General features: G+C 36.9%; 1 protein-coding gene across 2 annotated transcripts; it reads right to left on the reverse strand.

Moving 5' to 3' along the window:
- Positions 1-722: 722 nt before the first annotated feature.
- Positions 723-22,926, reverse strand: LOC110763002 (callose synthase 3). Of its 2 annotated transcripts, none has more exons than XM_021965737.2 (44): positions 22,765-22,926; positions 22,632-22,661; positions 22,280-22,508; positions 21,011-21,111; positions 19,577-19,701; positions 19,382-19,475; positions 19,091-19,201; positions 18,895-19,011; positions 18,657-18,749; positions 18,029-18,120; positions 17,450-17,576; positions 16,453-16,590; positions 16,130-16,206; positions 15,941-16,037; positions 13,833-13,955; positions 13,637-13,754; positions 12,376-12,710; positions 12,238-12,290; positions 12,084-12,144; positions 11,748-11,829; positions 11,615-11,664; positions 11,444-11,530; positions 9,895-10,029; positions 9,692-9,786; positions 9,459-9,546; positions 9,223-9,383; positions 8,985-9,108; positions 8,800-8,900; positions 8,578-8,716; positions 8,345-8,496; positions 8,160-8,269; positions 7,934-8,059; positions 7,740-7,808; positions 7,403-7,592; positions 7,157-7,313; positions 4,406-4,525; positions 4,192-4,310; positions 4,018-4,101; positions 3,681-3,793; positions 3,365-3,594; positions 2,458-3,255; positions 2,286-2,336; positions 1,616-1,801; positions 723-1,235 (listed from the first exon to the last, which is right to left on the reverse strand). In XM_021965737.2, exons 3-44 carry the CDS (start codon positions 22,473-22,475, stop codon positions 987-989), a joined length of 5,874 nt encoding a protein of 1,957 aa, XP_021821429.1. In that variant the 5' UTR covers positions 22,476-22,508; positions 22,632-22,661; positions 22,765-22,926; the 3' UTR covers positions 723-986. The 2 variants fall into 2 exon arrangements, with proteins under 2 accessions (XP_021821429.1, XP_021821428.1); XM_021965736.2 differs by having other exon boundaries at positions 22,280-22,517.
- Between the last annotated feature and the right edge of the window lie 1,051 nt (positions 22,927-23,977).

Consider the following 23,977-nt stretch of genomic DNA (forward strand, 5'->3'; position numbering starts at 1 on the left):
GAGAGGGAGGTTTTGAAAGACAATAAATAAATAAATGGAGTATTTGATTGTGTATGAGTTGTGTCATCTGTGACTCTTTCAACTCAACTATGCGTCTCTCTGTATTTGCAGGCTTGCTTGCTGCTGTTTTCAAACTCTTTCAACTGCCGCCCCTTTTAATTAGTCAGTTTGCCATTGGCCACTTTTTTTCAGTGTTTAAAAAAAAAAAAATATAACCCGTGCTAGTTGCCATGCAAGCAATCCAGAAAAATTCAGTGCTAGTTATTGATTGAAAAATATATTTTTTTAATTTTTTAAGGAAGGAAACAAATTGGCTTCTTACAGACAAATCGCTCGCAGTGTAACATGTAAAGAGTCGAGCATCATTTCATAAGAGATTTATATGAATGAAAAAAATTAATTGTTTTTCTAATCTAATATGTTTCAACATCTCAATCCGAAAAGAATAAATGGAATAGAAAAGAAGGAATTGGAATTGATCTTGAAATGACTAACTCTAAGATAGGGTCCATATTTGCATCCAAATCTCGTATCACCACACATCTCAAATTTTAATAATGGAGTAACTAGTGCAGCATAGTTCATTTCATATAGTACGTTAGTTTGCTACATTTTCAAAAGAAGAAGAAGCCAAGTCCATACATAGTGAAGAGGGCCTTTTGTGTGTTTTACAAATATTTGCACCCATGGCTGGGACTTTTGATCATGGCAAAAACCAAATGGAAGTCAACCAAAGGGCATATGGCATGGTTTGATAATTTAGCCAGGAATTTTATCATATCTACATAGATACAAATATGCAATTTTAATAAGATCTGAAAAATTGACAGGGCTGCCGTCAGTCAAGTGGAACAAACAAAAATGCAACCCAAACACATTAATAATTACAGCATATACCGACAAACTATTGTTTAAAGAGTCTGCTGGAAGGAAGTAGCGAGGCAATCAAACAATTAACTTGAAAGCTGTTCTTGTAACTAGCATGGTTACTCCTTGTTCCGGGATGAACGATCCTTCCGTTGCCCACCAAGAATACGAGAAATCTGTAAACCTCTGCTGAATGCTTGGTTGAAGAGCATACGGGTTTGGAATTCAGAAACGAAAGGAAACCAGGCCAAGAATGCAACTGGTGTGAATAGAAGCAAACCCATAACTATCTCAAAGCCGCGAGCAAGAGTCCGAACTGATGGCCATAAACCAGCCTTGTGAACAACAGGCTTGCAAGCTTGTGCAATCTGGTAAGAGATGGGAAGACAAAATGACATTAGGAAATTCAAGGACAAAGAAATGCCCACAAGTGCAAGATGCAATTACAACCTCATTGTATTGCGCAAATTTTACTTTTGGGAAATCTCATTGTAACAACTCAAACTAACAGCAGAAAGTTGGGAAATCTCCAAAACAGAGGGTATCACCATATCACCCTTATTAACAAATCCAAGTGGGTCGGATCTGAAGATGGTACCACGGCTACCCGTGTGCTAAGAAGTTTGGTTCAGGGATCTTATAGCCCAATTTTCAGTTAAGGATTAAAGAAAACACAACATTGTTGTTATATCCAGAGTGTATTTGCAACCCTGAACTAAGGTAAGGCAAGACTGGAACATTCACTCACCAGAAGAATTCCCCAACCAGTTGGCATGAAAGCAAGAATGCACACAATGATATCCTGCAGCGTCATGTGAGGCAGCACAATCAAAGTCACCAAAATAGACACAAAAGTTACGAATATTAGTCCCTTTATTAGCCGGAACACTAGTTGAAACTCTGCACTGAACTTTCGCCTCCCAACAGATACAGTCTGGAAAGAAAGAGAAACAATTAAGTACATTTGTTAAACTATATATTTCTTTTTATGAGAAAATACTGATAATATTAGTAAGTATAATCAATGTGGACCAGCAGTCCACGAAAACTCAGAAACAAGCCACCAGAAAAAAAGGAAAAAGACAAATAACAGAAGCTTGCAAATGCTGTCCACATGTCGTAAGAACATGTAGAAAAGGAATGAGATTCACAAACAAGAAAGGGAAACAAATTATGTTTAAAATCAGATCTATGCACCAAACACCCAAACAACTGAACTGCAGGAATCCGAATGGGCAAAGCAAAAGCCTAAAGTTACCTCACAACCAGATTATCACTAGGTAGCAAACACAATATTAGTTTTGCAAAGCAATTACGAAAGCTAAGCAGCCAGCCTATATTGCGGCAATTATGTATGTAAAGCACTTTTTCTATTCTATGTTGATAAATAAGCCAATATGAATACAATTTTGACTCACCTTCATAACAAACAAAATAAGGAAGATCACCAGCCAAGAAATGCCATAGACCTGTTACCAAGTGAATGCAATATAACAATAAGTTTTCAATTTTCATATCCTAAAAGAAAAGAAAATAGGATTTGGGGGGGAAGGAAGGAATGGAGGGAAAGAGATCAGGTTCATTATTTACCAGAACACTCTTGGTTTTCTTTGCAATGTTCAAGTGATAGACGAGCCCATACTGATAGATAAAGAACCGTAACGATAACAGTATCTCAGCTACAATACCACGCTTTCCAGAATGCTGGAGATGCTCTTGTTCCTCCTCCCACCATGATTCCCAGCTTTTTTCAGGGGGAACACCTATACCCCCACGGTTACTTATCCACTTATTCCAATCTGTCCAATCATCAACTATCTTTTGCCACTCAAAACCAGAAGGATTGAACAAAAAGGGAGCAAAAAGCCAGGTGCCCACCATAAACCACATAGATACTGTGATCAAAATGTACGCAACAGCACTTCTATAAGTATGGCCAAAGATCTGGTACACCAGAAGTAAAACTAAGAGTTCAATACCCTTAACAAAGTGGCTGCGGGAATAGAGCCTATAGTTATCAGCAAACTTAGCATGGAAAACCACAAACCCACGGCCTGTAGGTCTATATTTTGCACCACCATGAAGTAATGTTCGTCCGTAATAGTGGGTCTTTGTTCCGAGCGAGAATGTAAAAAATACTGGGGCCAATTGCAATTGCATCAATATGAATTCACTTAGTGCAGTTCGGAAACCCTTTTCCAAACCAATTTCCATCAACATAGGCAACGCCATCAAAAATCCTATTTGAACAAATGATTGAGAAGCAAGAGCTACTTGAAGAGGCTTATTGTCTCGAATTGCTGGTTGGGTGCTCAAACCCTCTTCAAGTCCACTAAGAACTAGGTAAAGGCGTCCATAAAGGAAGACATACACAGTAAGCACCGTAATCTGCCACAAAAACATTCTTCCATGTTCAGAACCTTTAACTAACTACATATATTATTTTTTCAAGAACTAAGTACATAACAGTTGAAACCAAAACTAAAAAGCAGCATACCAGAGTACTGTAGTAGAAACCAATTGTGGTGAAATAGCATGACAACATGCGGAAAAAGTCAAAACGGTGTCCAAGTCGGTATATATCTCGACTGAGTGTCTGCTCCCCATTTCCATTAGCGATTTTTGCTTCAAACATTGAGATCTGGTTAAGGCCCACATCTCTTCCCTTCCCAACTTGTATGTACTCGTGATGAGTTACATTGCCTTCACGGAGTGTGGAATTAAAGCCTGCATCCAAATCCATAATAAGATCATAATACCCCCATATAAATTGTGATAATGGATAATTGTTCAAATAAATGTCTTCAACTTACCAGCAAATATGTCTTCACTCAAATTGATAACCTTCGATGCCTTACTGATACCCCCCCTGGTAAGGTGAAAGAGCCTATCAAACACATCTGGATGACCATAATGGAATCGAACCCTGGATGACCAGAAACATCAAATTAGTAGAACTTTAGCACAAGTGAAATTACAAAATCAGAAATTTAGCACATTAAAAAAAAAGAAAAAGAAAAAACCAAATGCAAGTACAAACTTGTCCACATACAACTAACAGATTACACTACACTTGTCTGCAATAATTTTTAGTTTCAAGTTTTTCATTCCCCCAAAATTTCACGGGGACATTATGAGGTAAGAACTTACTTGAGAGGGTTGGCCAACAGTCTCTGACCAATAGTGACAAAACTGTTTTCCTGATTTGACATGAACCAAGCTAGAGAAGAAACACTGCATGGGGTCATGAAAGAATGTTAGTGATACCTAGCCATCGCCCGTTTTTTATACAGCCACCCTTAGTAACAACAGAAGAACACCTACCTTCCAGTAAATATATGCTCCCTCAGTCCAAGAATTGTAGGGTGCCTCACCCCATCATGCTTCTCAAGAAATTCTTGCAGCAAATTCCTCATTTTCAAGGCTTCTTCCATGTAGTTATCCTACAGGATGAGTCATATTAATTAGCAATGTCTAAGCTTGCCACCATGAAAGTAAAATCCTGAATCCACCAGCCTTCTGGTTGCAACCCCCATACCTGGTTCATATCAATTGTCTGCAAGCCTTCTCCACGTGTGAAAATAATGGCATGATTTTGATTTTCAGGCTTTCCCTCACCCAAAATAGCAGGTCCTGGAAGCTTTATCCGATAAATGACCTGCATTCAGATAACAATACAATTTAGTAGAAGATATATGACCTAAAGTAAATAACATAGAATCATTTTGTGACATGGTCTGCTCAGGGATAGCAGTTCAGAAATTTAAAATGATTTATGCCCATAAAGAAGCCCAAATTGAATCCTTTTCCAACTGTGCTCCACCTCCTCACCCTTCACAAGCTACAACCTTTGTCTATATCTAAGTAATTATTTACCTTAAAATACAATGAGATATTACTCCTCCTATAAATCAAAGTTGGCTGCAAAGTTTTATGGGCTCATGGTGCATTTTTTTTTTATAAGTCATTAACACCCTTATCCATATTACAGTATTAAACATATTTCCTACCAATATTTTAAGACTCAAACTCGCCTTTCTGCTAGGCCGCTTTGCCATGCCTTCAGGCGTTGAACGCAGTGCGTTTCAACCCAAAGGCGTAACTGAGGCACAGCTGAGGCATAAACAGGCGTATCGAGGAGCACTGAGGCTCAGCCAAGGGCACACCTGGCGTGTCAGATAAATTTAGTGAAAAATATTAAAGTGTTTTAAGAAGGGGAAATGCTAGAGAGACCACATTTATAGACCACCTTGAAAACCACCTCTCTAATAGAGGTGGGACCCATTGTGTTGGTGGGTGGGCTGCACCACTATTAGAGAGGTGGTTTACAAGGTGGTCTAATAATGTGGTCTCCCTAGCATGACACTTGGAAGAAATTTCAGAAAATTTTGAGTTGCAGAGGGATACGACACTGTATAAGTTATTGCAAAGGAGAAGGTTGCCGTGACCTAATATTTTTTTTAAGTCTTAAGGTAGATGTTGCTGTTTCAGGTCCTGGTTGGCCTCCGCTTAATGAAATGGTGCGTTTGTTGGGGCTGGTTTTTTAATAGTTCTTCTTATAAGTTATAAGCAAAACTACTAGTCACCAATACTTCATATATATATAATTTATTGTAGTAATTACAGTCACACAAGGCTGACGCCTCGCAAGGAAATTCATAAAACGTATGGCTTGCTTTATGCCTTAGCGTTTTAAAACTTTTACTACATCTTCTCAAAGTTTAATACATCATATTGATGTTTTCATTAAACACCCATTATGAATACAAAATTATGTGAGGAAAAAATGAATTTATCCACCTTCGAGACATGCATAATCCTAATGCAGCACAATGCAGATTTTAACATCAAGATAATATATTTGTCTCAGACTATCTCTACCACAAACATATATTGAAATTAAGATTCTAAGCAAGTTGGTGTCCTAGTTTCTTCAATTAGGTTATTTGTTAAACCCTTTTCAATTAGGTTATTTGTCTCAGTTTGCTACTATTATTAACATTGTACTTTAGTTAAACCCTTTTCAAGGTTATGATTAGTACATTCCACTCTCTCCCTATTTATCAAACCACTATCGCATGTGGTCAGAACCCTGGGCTCCCACCCCCTCCCCCCAAAATTTATTGGGAAGTGTCGAGTTGTCAGAAGCAAGGAACAAAATATCGATAATATCGACGATATGTCACCAATATTATCCTTTTTTTGAAGGGGCAATATTTTAACACATCCACATAATTATCATCAACATATCGACATTTTCGAAGGGGGATAATTTCCCACGTGTATGCAGGATATCGACACTATCGAAAAAGAGAGAGAAAAATGCTGAAACCGCTCTCGCACACAGGGGGATTCTGTTGAGGGACATCCTTTGTAGGGCCCACTCTGCATTGTTTTTCACTAATCCAAACCGTCTATTTTTTAGATATTCATTTAAAGATCATCTCTATTGAATCCGATATCATTTGACCACTCAATTGAATTGTTGAAATTTTCGTACTTTCTTGAAGCACCGTGTTCATTGATTTTGTAGAACACAATTGGATGTAGATACGGTTTCCGATTTGTCTAATTTTTTGCAAGGATGATCTATGAATGTAGACTTAAAAAATGGATGGTTTGGATCGTTGAAAAAAAATTCGTAAGGGACCCTAAAGGGTGTCCCTCAAATAAAATTATTTGAGGGATCCCTTAATAGAAGGGGACTGTATATATGCGCAAAAGGCAAAGAAGTGTGAAAGAAGGCTAAGTTTGAACCACATAGGAATTATGTGGTACTAAATTACTCATGTATCTTATCATGTAATGTATAAAGTGTAAAATATTGTAGTAAATTATTATTAGAAAAAATTATGGTGTTCTTAATATTCTTTCATCAATTGCTACAGATTTGCTAAAGTCACAGTGTTTGTTAGCTCGCTATATAGTCAACTTAAATAACTCAAACCCACATGCAATGAATTTCCTTCAAATTTTTTGTGATAAAATAGTAGATAATTGACTAAAATAAACACCCTCTAAATTTTCAATAAAAAATTTAAAGTTTTTCTCACAATTTCCATGGTTTTTATTTAATTTTTTCAGATATTTCCATCAATATTTCCTTATTTTTGGACCACCAATATTTCCAAACCCTCGATATTTTAGACCTTGGTCAGACCCTAGATAAATGGTTCTCAACAAAGACAATTATCAGTTTCTTACCAACATTAAATAAGTAAACTCAACACCATACAGCTCTAATATCAATATGGTCATGCGGATCAAACATGTAAGTATAGAGCATTACCTGGTCCAGATTTTGTACTGGCTCTGAAGAATCAATCGACTTTGGCAAAGCCGCCTTTACTAAAGTAGAATAATAAGCCTTTTGGTTAATCTTCTTGGACCTATCCTTGCTAGGTTCTTCAACCTCATCAATATATGCCACACGTAGCGACGGATATCTGTCACACAGAAAATATAGACCTTCAAATTAAAAGTTATGACAATCAAAAATCAGAAAAATACTACCGGAATACTATTTGAAACATACGTTGTCATAAGCTTCAGAATGTCCTGCGCACGAGGATCACCAGATCGCTTGTGAATCCCATATAGTTGGCACGATACCACATATGTGAATTTCATATCAGCTACTGCTTGACATTGTGCCCACAGTGACCTTTCCTCCTTTGATTCATCCTCTGAATTTAATTCTATAGCCTTATAGCCATCCATTAAAGCTGGAAGGTATATTCAGACAAGAATAAAAAGCAAAAGATACTTTCTTAGCTTTCATTATACTCACTTCAAAAGAAGTGTTAAATTAACTATTACATAAAATAGGAAATGATAATAAAAGGCAATTCCAATGAAAAAGAATTAGGTACCATCATCTTGGGCCATATCAAGAAAAGCCTGAAGCTCCAAAGCTTTCCGGTAGTACATCATTCCTCTTACTAGCATGAGTAGAGAGATTTAGTAAATACCAAAGTAGAACAATGTCCATAAAGAAAAATATATTGTCATCATTATGTTTTAAAAACACGTGTATAACGTATCAACTAATAGGTGGAGAGAGTACCAGTACGAGTCAAAGTTTGGCCTCTATATGATGCCCAAAGGCGAAGATCTTCGTCCAATCCATCAGACCCTTTAAGCTCCTCTTCACTTGTGCAATTTACACGCTGAAGAAAGTGGTTCCACTCATCTGTTTGATTTTCTCAGCAGCATAGAATCAGTAGAAGCTTAAGTATTATAATAAATACAAATACATAAGCTTTATATTTTAGAGAGTCCAAACAATAAACCTGGGAAAATTTTTTGCAAGTAGAAGAGAATTGAAACACCATCTTCATTTGGCACTTCCAAATCACGTGAGGAAAAGAGAACCTCTTCGGTGTAGTAAGGAGTTAAAACACTACAAGAAAGATTATTATTTTAAAGGCAAGTACTACCAAAAAGAGTTACAATTATACGGCACACAAACACTTACGAGAAAGAAAGCATATTGCGAACTTTTGGTGCTGGAGGCATGTCCATAAACAATGAATTTGAGAAGAAAGAAATCCGCCTTCTAGCTTCTAAGTTGGACGGCACATCCATGGCAGACTCCTTTGTCGTAAGCAATAAAAAAAGACGTTTAATCTGCAAAAATAGGTAACTACTAAGGATTACAGGATTTACTGAAGAGTAAAATTTCAAATCATATCTCTACCAAAGGCACACCTTCTCCTTCCAAGCCTCTGTTACTTGTTCAATAGGAAACCTGATAGCTCCAGAAGATGCAAACAACTGATACTGTTGATGTTGATCAATAGGCATCATCGCTTCATGGCCAGACACACCATGGATTGAATCTACCAAACTACACAAGAAAAGTGACCATTTTAAAGAATACTTGAAAAGGAAAACAAAAATTGAGGATGCAATCACATCATGATGTGACACCTGGATATATGGTCCTCCATCATTATGTCTCTTGTCACTACCTCCAGCATGTCCTGAAACAGAATCACAACTTGATCCCTGTCGTCCTGCTTATTACCTAACTGCAAAACTTAAGAACACCCGGTTAGCTCCATTCATCAAACTGGCTAAGGAGATCATATGTTAAACTAAATTTAAAATCTTACCAGATATTCGATAAGCCTAATGAACTGGGCATAGAGGCTAGGAAGAGCACTCATCTTGAATTCAACCATCAGGTCATTACTTTCTATGTGCTTGTCAACCTCAGAAAATATATAATCTATAACCCTGAAACCCAATCACTTTAGCTTAGCAAGTGGTAAACGTAAAAATTATCCTCACTAGTTGAAAATTGTGGCACAAATGTCAGATGAAACTTTCTTGCAATGAACAGAAACCTACTCTTTCTCACGGTTCCCCTGAACCAGGGACCTAATTATGTTCTTAAATGAAGCGTAGCATTCACAAACAGCACAAGACATGTAGTTGTCTGCATCAATCCTCTTCTTCAGTTCTTTATCCTTGCCATTGCTGTCCTTGGCCATGTCTAATGCTATTGGGATCTGATGAGCAAATACACAATCACTACGTGCACATAGGGATATAAAAATTTCCATAAAAGTACACTAAAAACAAACCTTGCTAGCAAGTAAAAATGGAGGCCACTGAATAAGGTGGCCTAAATCACGATCAGCCCAATAAGGAACAAGCAAAAGGTCCATCTCCCTGAAAATTGAAATATCTTAGCACATGCTCAAAAGAAAGAACACTATGGAAAGAACCTGGACAAAGAGGCAGCACCATAACATTGAGCTACTACAAGAAATTAAATGAAAAATATATCCTCCAACACAGCAGCTTTACAGATTACCTATCACTTATAAGATCCTCTTCTCTGAAGCTGCTTATTATTTTGTTCCATAATTGAGCAAATCTTGCTGCCTCTTTCTCTTTGTTATCTTCATCCTGCAAACAATAGAAGCATTAATGAATTAATACAACTCACGAAGAGGGAAAATAACAGAGGTGCTACAAGTTCTACAGTTCTACATAAAGAAAACAAAGCAAGTTAACCTGAACAAAATTGCGGGACAAGGTAGCCTTCAGTCCTTTCTTCTTTGGCTCACTCTTTTCCGCTGGAATCAAACGGGCATTAAAAGCACCAGGCAATGATTGAAAACGAGATCTCAGCATTCCTAACGTTCGAATCTAGAACCAATTTGAAAAAAGAATATGCATTAAGATGCGACAAAGACAATTCTTTTAAACTGATATAAAAGATTTCCACACCGAAAAACAAAGAAGTCATAAGAATTCCTTGAACTTTCAGAACGCATAACGCAAAATGCAATCAGGACTGATCGTGTTTAACCCCTCCAAAGCATAAAAAAGGAACAGCCATCCTAATCATATAAAAGATATAGGCGAATCTAATACGCAACATGAACTGAAAAAACTATGTCCATGTTGCAATATCAATTTACAAAGTATCTCAAAGGTTAGCTAAATGAACTGTCTTGGTAATTTACAGTGTAGTCAAACTTCTGCAGAAATATATTGTTTATCTAGGCTCTCAATTTCTCATTATGTTTCCACTGCTAGAATATGTGCAAGTTCATTTCTTCTTTTCAATTGAAACTTTGCCACTTTAGTTTCTGGAGTAATTTGAATGATTCTGAAATAGGGATAATTGCACTTACTACTCTCTTTGTCAGATAATGCTACTTTGATTTCTTCTAGACTGGAAAGGATGGGCAGCAAATTAGAGTATAGAGTATACTGGGGTCTTTTCCTGTAAATCCTATCCAAAATTGATCCTCTTTCCTCATTCCATCCCTCTTGCATGATTCTGGAAGGCTAACGTACCATCCAAGGTATGAATATTAGCATGGAAAGAAAGGTGCCAGTCTCATGCAGAGAACCAAGTTATGATCACTTGTTAAATCACTGCCTTTGTATTAAATTTATGGTTGAGGTTGTTTACAGAAGCTAATGTGGTTGGGTAACAGCATCTTGCTCAGCCTTATTTTGTGAGAAGCACAAGCTATTTTGGGGGACGGAAGAAGGGTGAGGGCTTGGGGAGCGGTGATGTGATGGGGGTCGTGAAGGTGGAATTTTTGGGATAACGTTTGAGTTTGAGGTCTCGGTTTCTTCAGAATCCAGGGAAACACCTTTTTTGTGCAATTTTGCAGATTTTAGGGCAGCCTTTTTTTAGGAGATTTCAGTATTGAACTTTAAGATTGTTAGCACATGTGCCAAGTTAGCTAGTTAACAAGCATGCAACGTGCATCCATTAAATATATCTCCTAGCACAAGGCAAATCTTCTAGCATCTGTCATATTCTAAGGCAGAGTATTAATGGAATTCAATTCCTGCATGTATGTGTTATCGAGAAGGATGATTCCACAACATCAAATTAAATCATGTAACATCGACTCCAGAACTTATTTGCAGTTTGGATATACGAACCGAATAGCTCAACTCTTGCAACAGAAAAAAGGGTCCAAAACAGATTTTAGAGTAGTGAGAAAGAAGCTAATTTGATCAATAATAAACAAATGAAGCTTAAAAAGGAGTTAATTTGAAAGCGTAGAACTAAAGAGTAAGGGAAAGATCCACTAACCTCTCCAAGGCGACGGAATGCACCATAAATTCCTCCAAATATTGTGGAGAAGATGGCATACCAAATCTGGGTATCCATAAAATAGACCTGAAAAGATTCATGTATAAGAATTTACTCTATACTGGACTGCGTAAAAATAAACAAGAGGTCAGTAAACAATATAAAACATACAAGGATAATTGGAGCCCAGAGTGCAATCACAACACCGATATTATTCTTTGCTGCACAGCAAATAATTACATGATGAACAACATATTGAGGAACAAGATAACATCAAACACAAAAAAAGCATTTGATACATTACCGCGGGGAAAAAACTCGTGCCACTGAAAAGTGGTTATATGTACACTCATGATGGCTTTTGTTGGACCAACTAAAGGCCGTATCTGGAAAGGAAAAGGAACATTAGAACAAACAAATAAACTGAACAGCAGCACAAATCTACATACTAGAAATCGCAGTCAAATTTACTCGCAAAAAGTCCACCTTACTAAGACATATTTCCCCAGGAGAGGGTTGGGCTACATTTTATACCCCACCTCAGTTTTCCCATTATACCATTTATTATTTTCATGATTTATGTACTACAAGATTACAAGTAAGAGCAACAATAAAAGTACAATGTGCTTAGAAGAGGCACCTCTATGTAGTAACTGAATGCCAACTTTGTAATTATAAGAAGAACCCAAAACATTGTGTACCTGAAAAGTTTCAACAGAGAACCAGAGGTTACACATGGAAGACAATGACAACATGAAGCAATCCCATTTGTCTATTGAGCAATGGATTCTTACTTGAAAAGAGAAAATGTGCTCTCATGCATTCCCCTCCCAACATAAAGTCGAGGCTGCAAATAATCAGGAATTCAGCATAATGTTAGGTGATTAAAAAAAGGCACTATATATACAGATAGAAGAACCTGTTCCGCATACCTGTGACCACCACATCATAAGCATCACAATCCTATAGTTTGATCTCTCTAGGAATCGGCGAATAAATGGGAAAAGAAACAACACCGCAGCCAGCATATTTGGCGACAAGTAGACAACAACGGCCAAGATAAACAAGGAAGGTGAATGTGAGTCATTCCCAAACCAACTTTTGATGGTTCGAGCAAACCCAGGAGGGTTTTTCCAGCTATATGAATAAGTAACAGGTAGAATTATCACCCACGCAGCAGCTGTAATGACCTTCAAAATGTATCTCAACTTAACATGGAATGACATACTCCGCCTAGCCTTCCAGCTAAGAATTACATCGAGAACAGCTGCATAAGTCAAGAGAATTCATCAATCAACATTCAACAACTTGCACTTGGTACAATCAACAATGAATTTCAAGTCTAAAACTACTTTCAAAAGCAATAAGAAAAATAAAGATAAAAGCTGTTTTGACCTGTTGACATCCATAATTAAATAATTGTATTATCAACTAATCAACATTCAAATGTTACACCTTTATTGGCCAATGAAAAGAAATTATAACTCAGTCGCTTTTTGGAAATTATAACTCAACAGGTCCATTACCATGTGGCTGGATTGAGCCAAACACATGGATCACTAATATTGGGTGATGTGTAGACTAGGCCCAAAGCATGGATGAATTGGCGGCTATGATACCATGTTAACGTTAAAGCACCCAACCAAAACCAATTGGCAATGGGTGGATAAGCCCACCAGTTTACATATTGTGATGCGAGGGTTATATTCTGAACTACTTTAAAAAGTTTTGTTAATCAAATCATCAGTCTAGTAGTTCTCAACAGCCTGTCTATGCTGAGTGGCAATCCATTCTGCTAAACCTGGGTCAGATAACAAACCAATAGTGATTGATATCCATTGGGACAAAATTGTCCATGGAGTTAAGTGATTATAGCTTATCATCAAAAAATCTAGGTTAATCCCTTAAAATATTTGGATGGATTATAGAGAATTATAGTAGATCTTTTTAGGTCCATTTTCCTAGGCCAAAGGGATGGCCCTTTGCACACATTACTTAAGTGAATACTATATATTCCAGGACTTTCTGATTAACAAAGAAAAAAACATCAAATTCTAATTCAACATAGTAACATCACACCTAGGTACTGCATAAAAGGGAACGAAAAGAGGGAGAAGCGCACTGTGAAGGCATTAAAAACAGAGAACAATAATCTACTTGCAACTCCCAACATGACATAACAAATTTAACTACCTTGTCCAAGTTTCAAGATTGCAGCAGTTATGAAGACAGACAACACTTTCTCGAATACACCAGCAGTAAATATTGCAGTGGGTTGCCCGGAGCCATTCCAAGCAACAATGATCATAACCTTGTAAAAACAAAATTAAACATCAGAACTGTATCACAGAGTTAGAGATATCTGACAGAATATGTTAGGAGAGACAACCTGTAAACATAGAATAAAGAAACTCCACATGCGGTCAAAGCTTCTAAAAATATGCCAAAATGACCGTATCTCAACAAAATTCACTTTCCCCACCCATCGATCTCCACTAGCTGGCTTGTTGTCCTGAATATTATACCCAAAAAATAGTTATGCATCAGTTGAGAAAAGTATCTCCAGCAGAACAAGTATGATTTTTTCAAATAGATCATTCATGAGTCTTTACTAAAATGTGGCTACTGAAAAGAAAGTGTTGCTTTTCTTAAAAGCCGTTCAGTAACATATAAAAAGTCTCTCAACATTCACAGTACTGCATTTAAATTTAAGTGAGCCCCATGTTCACGCAGATCGACAAAAAGAAATATAGGCTGACTTAAACAATAGTCCTCAACCTCAAGTTAAACAAAAGAAAGCATCCATCTCACATCACATTAATTGCACATGTTGAATTTTTGTTATGTGTACCATTGTTTAGGATTTGAGCCGAACTATTGCTTTAGATTCTAATACTACCTCATGTCGGCCTCTCTCCACCACTAGAGTCCGAAACCTGGAATGCAACAAAATGTGATACTAACTCCAAGTCTTATGCTCTTATATCATGTTAAGTTTGTCAGTTTACCCTTGTTCTTGTGTTTCTTGCTAGGAAATAAAATTTCATTAACAAGAGAAGTACAATACAATGAAGGCCTAGGTTCGAGTTGGTAAGGAGGGTTGGTTAAGTTGGTAAGGATCGTTCTCTTCGCTATCAAGGCCTAGGGTTGAGTCCCGCTGCCAATAATCCCCCTTGGTGGGTAATCTGTAAAAACCAAAAAAGGGGCTAAGACCCACTCTGTAAGCCCTCAAAGAGGCCTTGGTATGCCCTGACCCTGGGACGGGATAGCCTCCCCTCCCCCTAAACTTTTTGTTTACCAAAGAAAAAAAAAAGTACAAAACAATGAACAAGAGAACTCTACAGCACTAAACCATAAAAAACAACAGAGAACAGTTGCATTCCAATTTGAAAGAATTGCAAAGAAAGAAGTATCCCCAAAGTCCAAACTCTTAAGAAATCCCATAGAGATGCCCAAAAGCAAATCCTCTCCCACAAATAATTCAACTCCTCTCATTGTCAAAATAGAAGAATTTGCCAATTTCCCCCTCCATTAATTTTGTCGAAAATTTGGGATTTAAACTATTTCAATTAGCAAATTTAACCCCCACCATTAAATTTCTACACACATTCCATCCGATTTGTCACCCGATTGGAACTGATTTTGAAGTATTTAAGATCTTTTTAGTGTTGAAAAGATCTCAAATACTTCAAAATTACTTCCAAATTGGTGTTGAAAATACCAATTTGCCCACGTGCCCAGCATGTGACACTATTGGATAGAATGTGTATAAGTTAAAGGTGGAGGGTGAATTGGCAAATTAAAAATTGTTCAAGTCCCAAATTTTCCAGAAAAAAATAATAAGATATTAATTCAGGGGGTAAATTGACGATGACCAAATAGTTCAGGGGGAAAATTGGCGAAAAGCCTAAAAAATACTCTATTTCTCCTCCCAAATTACCCAAAAAATAGCCATCACCGCACATCTTCTCAAAATCATACCCTTCTTCCTCCCACCCAAAAAACTTATGCCTCTCCACAAATGAAGCCACACACTCAGCTGGGATTACCTTACAAAGATAGGCCTCCCTGAACAGCTTCAGCCAGAGGTATAAGCCAATCAGACAGTGCAAGAACAAATGGTTGTTAAGGTACAATCCAGCCATTGTTCTACATTCTAACAACACAAACACAGTACTGAATGTAATTCACCAATTCTTTACTCCTATAGTTTCCAGTATCTTTTGATCAATTAAGACAATTAAAACAATGTTGTTTTAGGGAGGGGGGTTTGAGGCGTATTAAAAGGTGTCATTAAAATATGTACATTTATCTATTTGTAGTAGTTCCAATCAATCAGAACACCACAGAAATTCAGTAACTTCAAACTAAACTTGCAAAAGAAACATGTAATCCCCAAAAAGACCGATCTGTTCTGATTTGGATTTAGGAAGGACTAGAATAGACTCATTATGGAAAGGGAAAGTGAGAAGAAAGAGTAAAACAGACACTGCTTACCCCATTACTTTTGTCAAAACGAAGCTGTTCAATGGGCAGGCAAAAGAAATCAGCACCTGCACGCATCGGCCAACCTAACCGGAAACAATCCACTGACCTATGGTTGTATCAAAGAAAATAAGAACTAAAGATATACACACACACACAAAAAAAATGAAGAGGGAGAGGGGAGAAAGTATATGTTTGTACCAAAAGTATTCATTTAAATCATCATAGTTCCTCCACTGGGAATGCTTTGATTTCCCTCGTTTGCTCCTTTCGGCTTCCTGTGAAGAGAAAAACCACAGAACCATGATGAGATATAAGTAAACATAATATACAACACTCAATTTTTTCATCTCTTTTTTTCTTTTCAGAGACACCCCAAAACACGAGGCTCTCCCCACCTGCCAATGCAGGATCCGGGAAAGGCAAGATGCCAGCCACACATACCTTAAGGCAAAGGCACCACTCTTACATTTATTGAAGGAAAAAAAATAGAAAGTAAAAAATAAGTCTCATAAAACACATACCTTTGCAATCACGTCATAAATAGGAGTTACAACTTTTTTCAAGAAAGCCTCTTCTTCACCTCCATATGCTGGCTTCACATTCTCTCCTGTCATTGGACTCACATTCCCAGCTAGCATACCATACAATTCAAATGCCATCTACAGAAAGAAATGAAACACATAAACACCCAAACATGTGCACTGAAGAAAAAACACCTATTGGGAGGATATCCATGAATTAAAAGGCTTTATGGCAACATCGAAAAAATAACATGTAGCATGCTATTACAACAAGAGAGCTATCAATCACATAGAAATAGCCACAAATGGAAAATGCTACAAATTACAGTGAGGGCAAGGAAGGAAAGCTTTGCTGAATACTACAAGGGCACCTGAGCACTTGGTGTTACTACCACAGGACTGTGGAGGGCAATGGGATTGAATGAGTCATTCAGTGTAATTATTATTCATACCACTTTGACTCAATCTAAATCCAAGACATCAACTAATCATCGAATTCCCTAACATTTTCTTCCAAATTCAACCCACTTCCTACAAGCACTATTCCTCAATCCATGGTTCTAAGTTATAACAGCTTGATTACCATTCTCTCTAGAAACAAACCTACTGTACTGATAACCAGAAACCTTCCAGGGAATACACCAATATGATTAGGCACAACCCACCCAATCTTAATGAAGTCTACATCTATCTTTGGCAAACAAGAAATACATGCAAGGACAAATCTGAGGAATTGTCACACAAAGCTGGAGCTGAGCTCATTTTCTGGGGGGTTTACAAGAATAGTACCCAGCACCATCCAAACCAAATATCCCCCCCGACCAAGCAAAAGTAAATAATAGGCATAAGCGTTCCATTCACTTTCCTTTGACATAATAAAGAGCATAAGTGTTTTGACATTGTTGACCCCAAAAGAGAAACATTGAGAAGATTGCTAACAAAGAAATGCCATAGAGTAGTTGCACCTTAATGAAGAAAAGGTGATATCTAAACATACATGGTGATAGATATAACAAAGGCACTCCGGCATGAATCTCAAATTAGCAGCTTCCCCCCATATCAGAAGATATAGACCCATATATAGTAGTTTGCGTTGTTGCACCTCTTGCTGTATAGTTGGTAACCTAAAGAGAGAATCAAAAAAGCATTAAATAAAGAACATAAACTTTTTTCATGAAACTACTAAAAACAGGAGCATTCATAGAAGCAGATTATGGGGTCCCATTCACATTGAAGTTTAAGACACCAAAAGGAAATTCAACCTCCTAATTTATATCCCATTGTTGTGTCAATCACCACACGCTCAAATAGGACAATGCCGATTTTTTTTAGAAGGAACAAAATTTTATTGCATATAACAATAAAATACAGAGGTGGTCAAGAAGACCACAATAGAGCAATGTCACTTTACTTGTGACTTGTATCAGTGTTGGCTCCCTAACCACACACGCAAACAGTAACATGCCCACCCAACCAGACTATGGAATATAGTCCTATTTGAAGGCCAGATCACATGCTCAAGAAGGACAGTATGCAACTATTATCAGTCAATTGACATTGCCATAAGACATCTCACCAAAGGCTACTTTTCCGGCCCAAGTACTTGCACCATTTTTTGTAGTTCTTGAAAAGCTTCTTCATCACTTCTGTCAACGCACGGTCATCCAACTAACCAAAAAATATGCACAATTATGACACAAACAAATATGAAAAAATAACTTTGTTAGTTTTAAGAAAGAATAAATGAAATGTTCTCATTTTCAGCTCTGTTCATAATATATAAGATACTTAACATTTCACAACTTAGTGAAGATAGTAACTAATAAGCTAATACGGTTTCTCCTTTGTAAGTGTATCAGCATTAGTGCAAGAAGCATGGCACTCCAAAATAAGCTTTGAGAATGTCATCAGCTAAATAAACTGCCAACGTCTCCGAGAAACACCACCACCCCAATTAAAGAAAAATGGGCATCTTTTAGACATGCACCCAGAACTTTTACTTTTTATTTCTCTGAATGAGCAGAAACAGAGTAAGCTTGATTATATTTGGGACAGCTGGCAATACATATACTGGCACTCTCAAAATGGTTCATTGATGGCAAATTGAAAAAAGAGGAAAGGAAATACCCATTTACATTAACTACCTTATCAGGACTAGAGAAATAGCATAGTGTATCCACCAAATATCCATGCCAAATACAAACCTTGGGTTGTTGCTCAGGCTTTGGAAACTGCCTTATGTGCACATTTGCAAGTAATAATATCAGGTGTTCCCTTTGATTTGCCACATTATCCTTCTGAAAATTGATTAGCACAGTTAATGAACATAGCTAAGAAAATAAAGGCATTGTATTCCAAGGAAGAAGAATAGCATTAATAAATACAGCTAAAAGGGCCTCAGCTGCATTTTCGAAGTGCATAAGTTCTGTCTATATGTGTCACCTGAAACCCAAACATTGACTGAAGCCAATCCAGAATGTCTTCATCGTTTTTCTTTTTGTATTCCTTTGGCCAAGGAAGACCCCTGGTGTTACGAAGAGCAAAAACAGTAGCTTGAATCTGCAAACACGATAAAATTGATGAGAAAAATTAAATTTGATGAGTAAAATTGATGAGTATCAGAATAATAAGATTAGACCTCTGAAAGTTTCATAATAGCTTGATTTGTACTATCAGGATCAAGCGGAAGGATATTGTATGGGACCAAGAGCTTTGTCTTTTCTGCAACTTTATCATGAGCTTCCAAAATCTGCAAGCGTCCAACATAATTTTCATTGCCAAAGACCACTGAGACAACAGGCAACTAATATAATATGATAGCAGTGAAATCTTAATATTGAAAAATGATCATTATCATACAACATGACAAGGAGAAGGGGGAAAAGAACAGCTTTAACATGAGAAATGGATAGATGTGACGGAGTTTCACCTCACGATCAACTTCCATAGATTGTGTCATATTAACAGCCTTTAAAACCTCAAAGAGAACATTGGCAGTCTGGTATGCCTTGGTAAGTTGTGCACTGTATACAAAGGAAAAACCACTATGAGACAAAGCAACAGTAGAAGCAATTTTTCTAAGCACTCTGTGTAACAAAACCAATTATCTTCAACTGAAATGTACCGGTCAGCTTTATCCGCAGCACTAGTCAAAGCTTGAATATATTTTTTGTAGTAATGTTGATAGAAGCTCTGCATTTCACGTGCATCACTTTGTTTCACCCTTCCCTTAAGTGTGGGATCATTCTCCTGCAATATAGAGTAAAACTTGCTTATAGAACAGAGAACACTAACAAGAAACAACTAAATTCGATGAGAATTTTAATATCCCATGATCCCATTAAATAGGATATCAACACAGCTGAAAAGCACCTTTTTTTTCTTTTTGGGTGGAGTGGATCATGGATATAACGATTTGGTTACATGACAGTCTTGCTGCAATGCATATATGACCTTGTATGTGTTGTGTTGATATGAAATACTAGAACTCAGGAAAACAGAACACACCTCCCCACGACAATTAGCTAGAAAGAAATTTCAAAAATAACATACACTTCCACCCTTTTTTACCAACCTGATTGTACAATAAAGATTCCATTTTAGTTACCTTAAAAGCATACAGAAGTTCCAAGTCAGTATGCATTTTGTGTAACTTTAACATGAATTCATTAGTTCTTTTTCATATTACCCTTTACAGTTCTTTAACATGAAACCACTATCAAACACATACTAAGTTCTGTCAATGCAGTAAACCAAGAAAATAGCTCGCACACACACACATGTTATTCTGTACTCTCTTGTCAAAATTCTTAGCAGATTTACATGTTCCACGCAAAAGTTCAAGTTGGAATTTGACACATGAAAATCAAGATACCAATTTGACTTGAAAAGAGACAAATAAGTTTATATTTCACAAAGCCCAGGATAAACTTTCTCCAACTACGAATAAGGCAAAGAGTAAATTTTGGGCCAAGACCAATTTTTTATGCAAGCATCTTCCACTTCTCCAAAGAATGCAGTTTAATTCTTCTGCATTGTGCAAGCATCTAAAATCGGACTAGAATATATCCCTCGGAATTAATCACTCATTGGATCTGGAAGGGATAGTTTTTCTATGTGTCAGCAAAAACCATGGTTCTACAAAATCACCATAGCCCCAACAAATGTCTTGTGTCATTATGTCATCTCTTTTTCCTTTTCCCTTTGTTAAAAATTCAGCAGAGGCCACCTACATATAAACTTTTTTTTAAGAGCATTCTTCCTAATGCATGAAAAACTATTAGGACGATGCTAGAAAGGACTGATTATTTATATAAAGGGACTGAAATTTTAATGGACTATGTACAGATAAAGAGATGAGCTTGTTTAAAAGCTTTCTTCCTAGTATATGAAAAAATTTATGCACAAAGCTGCAAATTATTTCTTTTTTTAAAATAAACTGATTATTTATACAAAGAGGCAGAAATTTTAAAGGACTATGTATAGATAAAGAGAAGAGCTTAATTCTAATCACATCTCAATGCGCTTTATATGAAGATAACATAATAATAAAGCATACCCTTTCAAGACGTTGAAGAAGGGCCGTTTTAAACTGACGAACACCACGCCCACTAGAAGTGGGATCCAGCCTATGAGCTTTCTCGAAGGCATAAAATCGACCTACAAAAACATCCAGCATGGAATCATATCTCACATGACGAACAAAATAAATTAGATATTAAAACAAATTGACTTAAGAAAATATTAGATGAAATAAACATCAGACCCGGAACATGTAAATGAGAGAAACAAGAGAACAAATGATGGGGAACAAAGGACCCAAAAAAAAAACAGAAGACGTGAACAGCCAAGACCTAGATTTTTAATTTTCTAGAGATACCAATGGTAAGTTGTTGACACATCTAACACACCATGTAAACTAATCAAGTACAACAAAATCTACTCCGTATTTAGAGAAAGACGAAACATCAAGATAAAATCAATTAATTTAAAATCTGGACAGTCGAAATAAAATAAAAGGTTAAAGTTATCATTACTTCTGACTCTTGTGTATGCTGCTACAGTAAATAGTTAAATGTGTTTTAGGTTCATGCTGCTACATGCATTTTAAAGGTTCAGTACAATTAGTGCCCTTTCTGCATATGGTTAAATCAAGAAACAGACTTGACTGCCTTACATCACCAATCAACTGATTGTACTAGTGGAATAAATTTCAAAGATGTTGCATATTCAGAAAGAACCACCAAATTACATCAATCAGCCCTTGTTTCTCAGACATCTTTCTAATTGCCGTAATAGGTATAAGAAGCAAGAGTTACCAAATTCTTTTTTTCTTTAAGGAAACAATGAATCTCTAAAATATATAACAGACTTCTAACATAGCTAGAAAAACTTCAAACCATCAATACATAAATGAATCTTTCAATTTGAAAATAATGGATGCTAAAAACGTTATTGCAATGAAGACACATGCACCCTATGCAGACAAGAGTCGGGGGCACAGAAGCAAGTATGTGTGCACGTGCAAGAAAACAAGCACAATATATGCTCCGGTGCACAAATGCCTACATAAAAAGTTGAATAAGGCACAGGCAAAGAAACAAAGGCTAAATTTTTCAATTTCCTGTGCATTACTTAGGTACCAACAACTGCATAAAAAGTTGAATAAGGTCCATAATGCAAATAAAGAAACAGACCCGGATACAAATAAAATACTTAAAACTATTTTGCTGGAATTCTAAACAAGTAACTCATTAATTGATAAACACAAAAGTAACGTAAACTAAATTAAACACTTCTAAGCAAAAGTTATGGCTATGAAGCTTACAGAGATATGCAACTCTGGGATTGTGCGATTCGACCTCATTGGCGACACGAAGAATGGGGGCGATTTCGACGAGGGAAGAGGGCACGACCTCACTGTCGAATGCAGTCTCCCCGAGGTTACCGGCGGTCTGCGTTCGGGTTAACCGCCTCTGCAGTTGCGGAGGTGGCTGATCCGAACCCCCTCTGGACGAGGACATTGTTCTTCACTTCCTATCAAAACCTCAGAGACCCTATCGAACCTTAAATAAATTTAAGCACAACAAAGAACAGAAAATAGAAATTTAGTACAGAGAAACCAAGAACCAAAAATAGAAAAACTAAACTAAAAACAAAAAAGCAGAGAGAGAGTTGACCAGCAGAGCAGAAAGAGGGGCTAAGCACATCTGAAACATGCAATAGAGAGAAAAAGAGAGATTAAAACAAAACAACAACAAAAAAGTAGAGAATGTGAGTGGAAAAAGAATGTGTGAAAGGAGAGAGCTTTACAGCAACAGAAAGAAGAGTGCTTTACAGAGAGCGTTTCAGTGGAAGAGAAACCCTAGGAGAGAGAAACGAGAAACCAGAGCGCGCACACGCAGAGAGAGAGAAGAGAGAGGTGGGGGAGCCGAGGGGGGGTGCTGCGAGTTTAAGCTAAAGCAAGGTGAAGAAGCGAGACAAAGTTACTGTCGCTGCTAATAGTGCTCTTCCGAGAGAGAGAAACTTACCCACTTTTTCACTTGTGGGCTCAGATTCTTTAAGTCCAGTTTTACAAGATTGTCCTTCCTTTTGTGTCATTTTGCAAATGTTAAATTACCGTAGTACCCTTTAAGTATTCTCAAACTTTTTGGAAACATCATGTGCTCTACCTTGTTTTACAATAACTAGCCTTTCTAGCGTGCGTTAATTAGAAATTTTGTTTTGCTTTTATTTATATTTTAATCTTGAAAAATCGAGTTTTATAATTAAAAATATATAGTCTCAATCTCTTGGACTACAAGGATCCAAGAGATTTGTGGTCACTCACCGTCAGATGTCAATTCAACGGTTTACTCACTCTTGCACTTCTTTTGAGAAATTTTTTTGAACCATTGGATTAATATCCAACGGTGGGTTACCATAATTTATTGGACTCTTGTGGTCCAAGAGATCGGGACTGTAAAAATATTAGTCCCGATCTCTTGGACTACAAGGATCCAAGAGATTTGTGGTCACTCACCGTTTGATGTAAATTCAACATTAATCAATGAAATATTTAAACACTAACCAATGACAATTTGTGGGATTATAAATATTTAAATATTTAAGCCTTTTACCTATATATATATATATATATGAAATATTGAACATTCAATTTGGAGGAATATCAAAAAGATGAAATAAAGACCCATGTTTTTGGCCAAGAAAAGAGAGAGTACAAATAGTGAAAATTGTTTTCCTCACAATGAGAAAAGAAACATATATATAAAGCATAATTAAATGTTCAATATGAATTTACAATTTAAGTGGTGCAACTCGACCGACTGAAATTTAATGAAGGGTCAATTTTGTAAAAACACTGCTGTAGCTTGTAAAGTGTGGCGGGCACCTCCGTCAGTGCCATTCGAATTTCAAAAAGGTTAAAGATTCGCAAAGATCCAAGAGCTGGGAAATCGGGGTAAAAAAAGTAGCCGCTTTTAAAATATTAATAGACTATTATACCCTCTCTCCCACATCGCTTTTA

This window comes from Prunus avium, chromosome 6, assembly GCF_965620075.1.
Source record: "Prunus avium chromosome 6, drPruAviu1.hap1.1, whole genome shotgun sequence".
Taxonomy (NCBI): domain Eukaryota; kingdom Viridiplantae; phylum Streptophyta; class Magnoliopsida; order Rosales; family Rosaceae; genus Prunus; species Prunus avium.

Coding starts and splice junctions, on each gene's coding strand:
- LOC110763002 (XM_021965737.2), bottom strand. CDS start 22,475: ATGTCCTCGTCCAGAGGGGGTTCGGATCAGCCACCTCCGCAACTGCAG. Junction 10,030..11,443: donor CATTCCGTCGCCTTGGAGAG/GTTAGTGGATCT, acceptor AATTGGTTCTAG/ATTCGAACGTTAGGAATGCT. Junction 3,595..3,680: donor GAGTGAAGACATATTTGCTG/GTAAGTTGAAGA, acceptor ATTTGGATGCAG/GCTTTAATTCCACACTCCGT.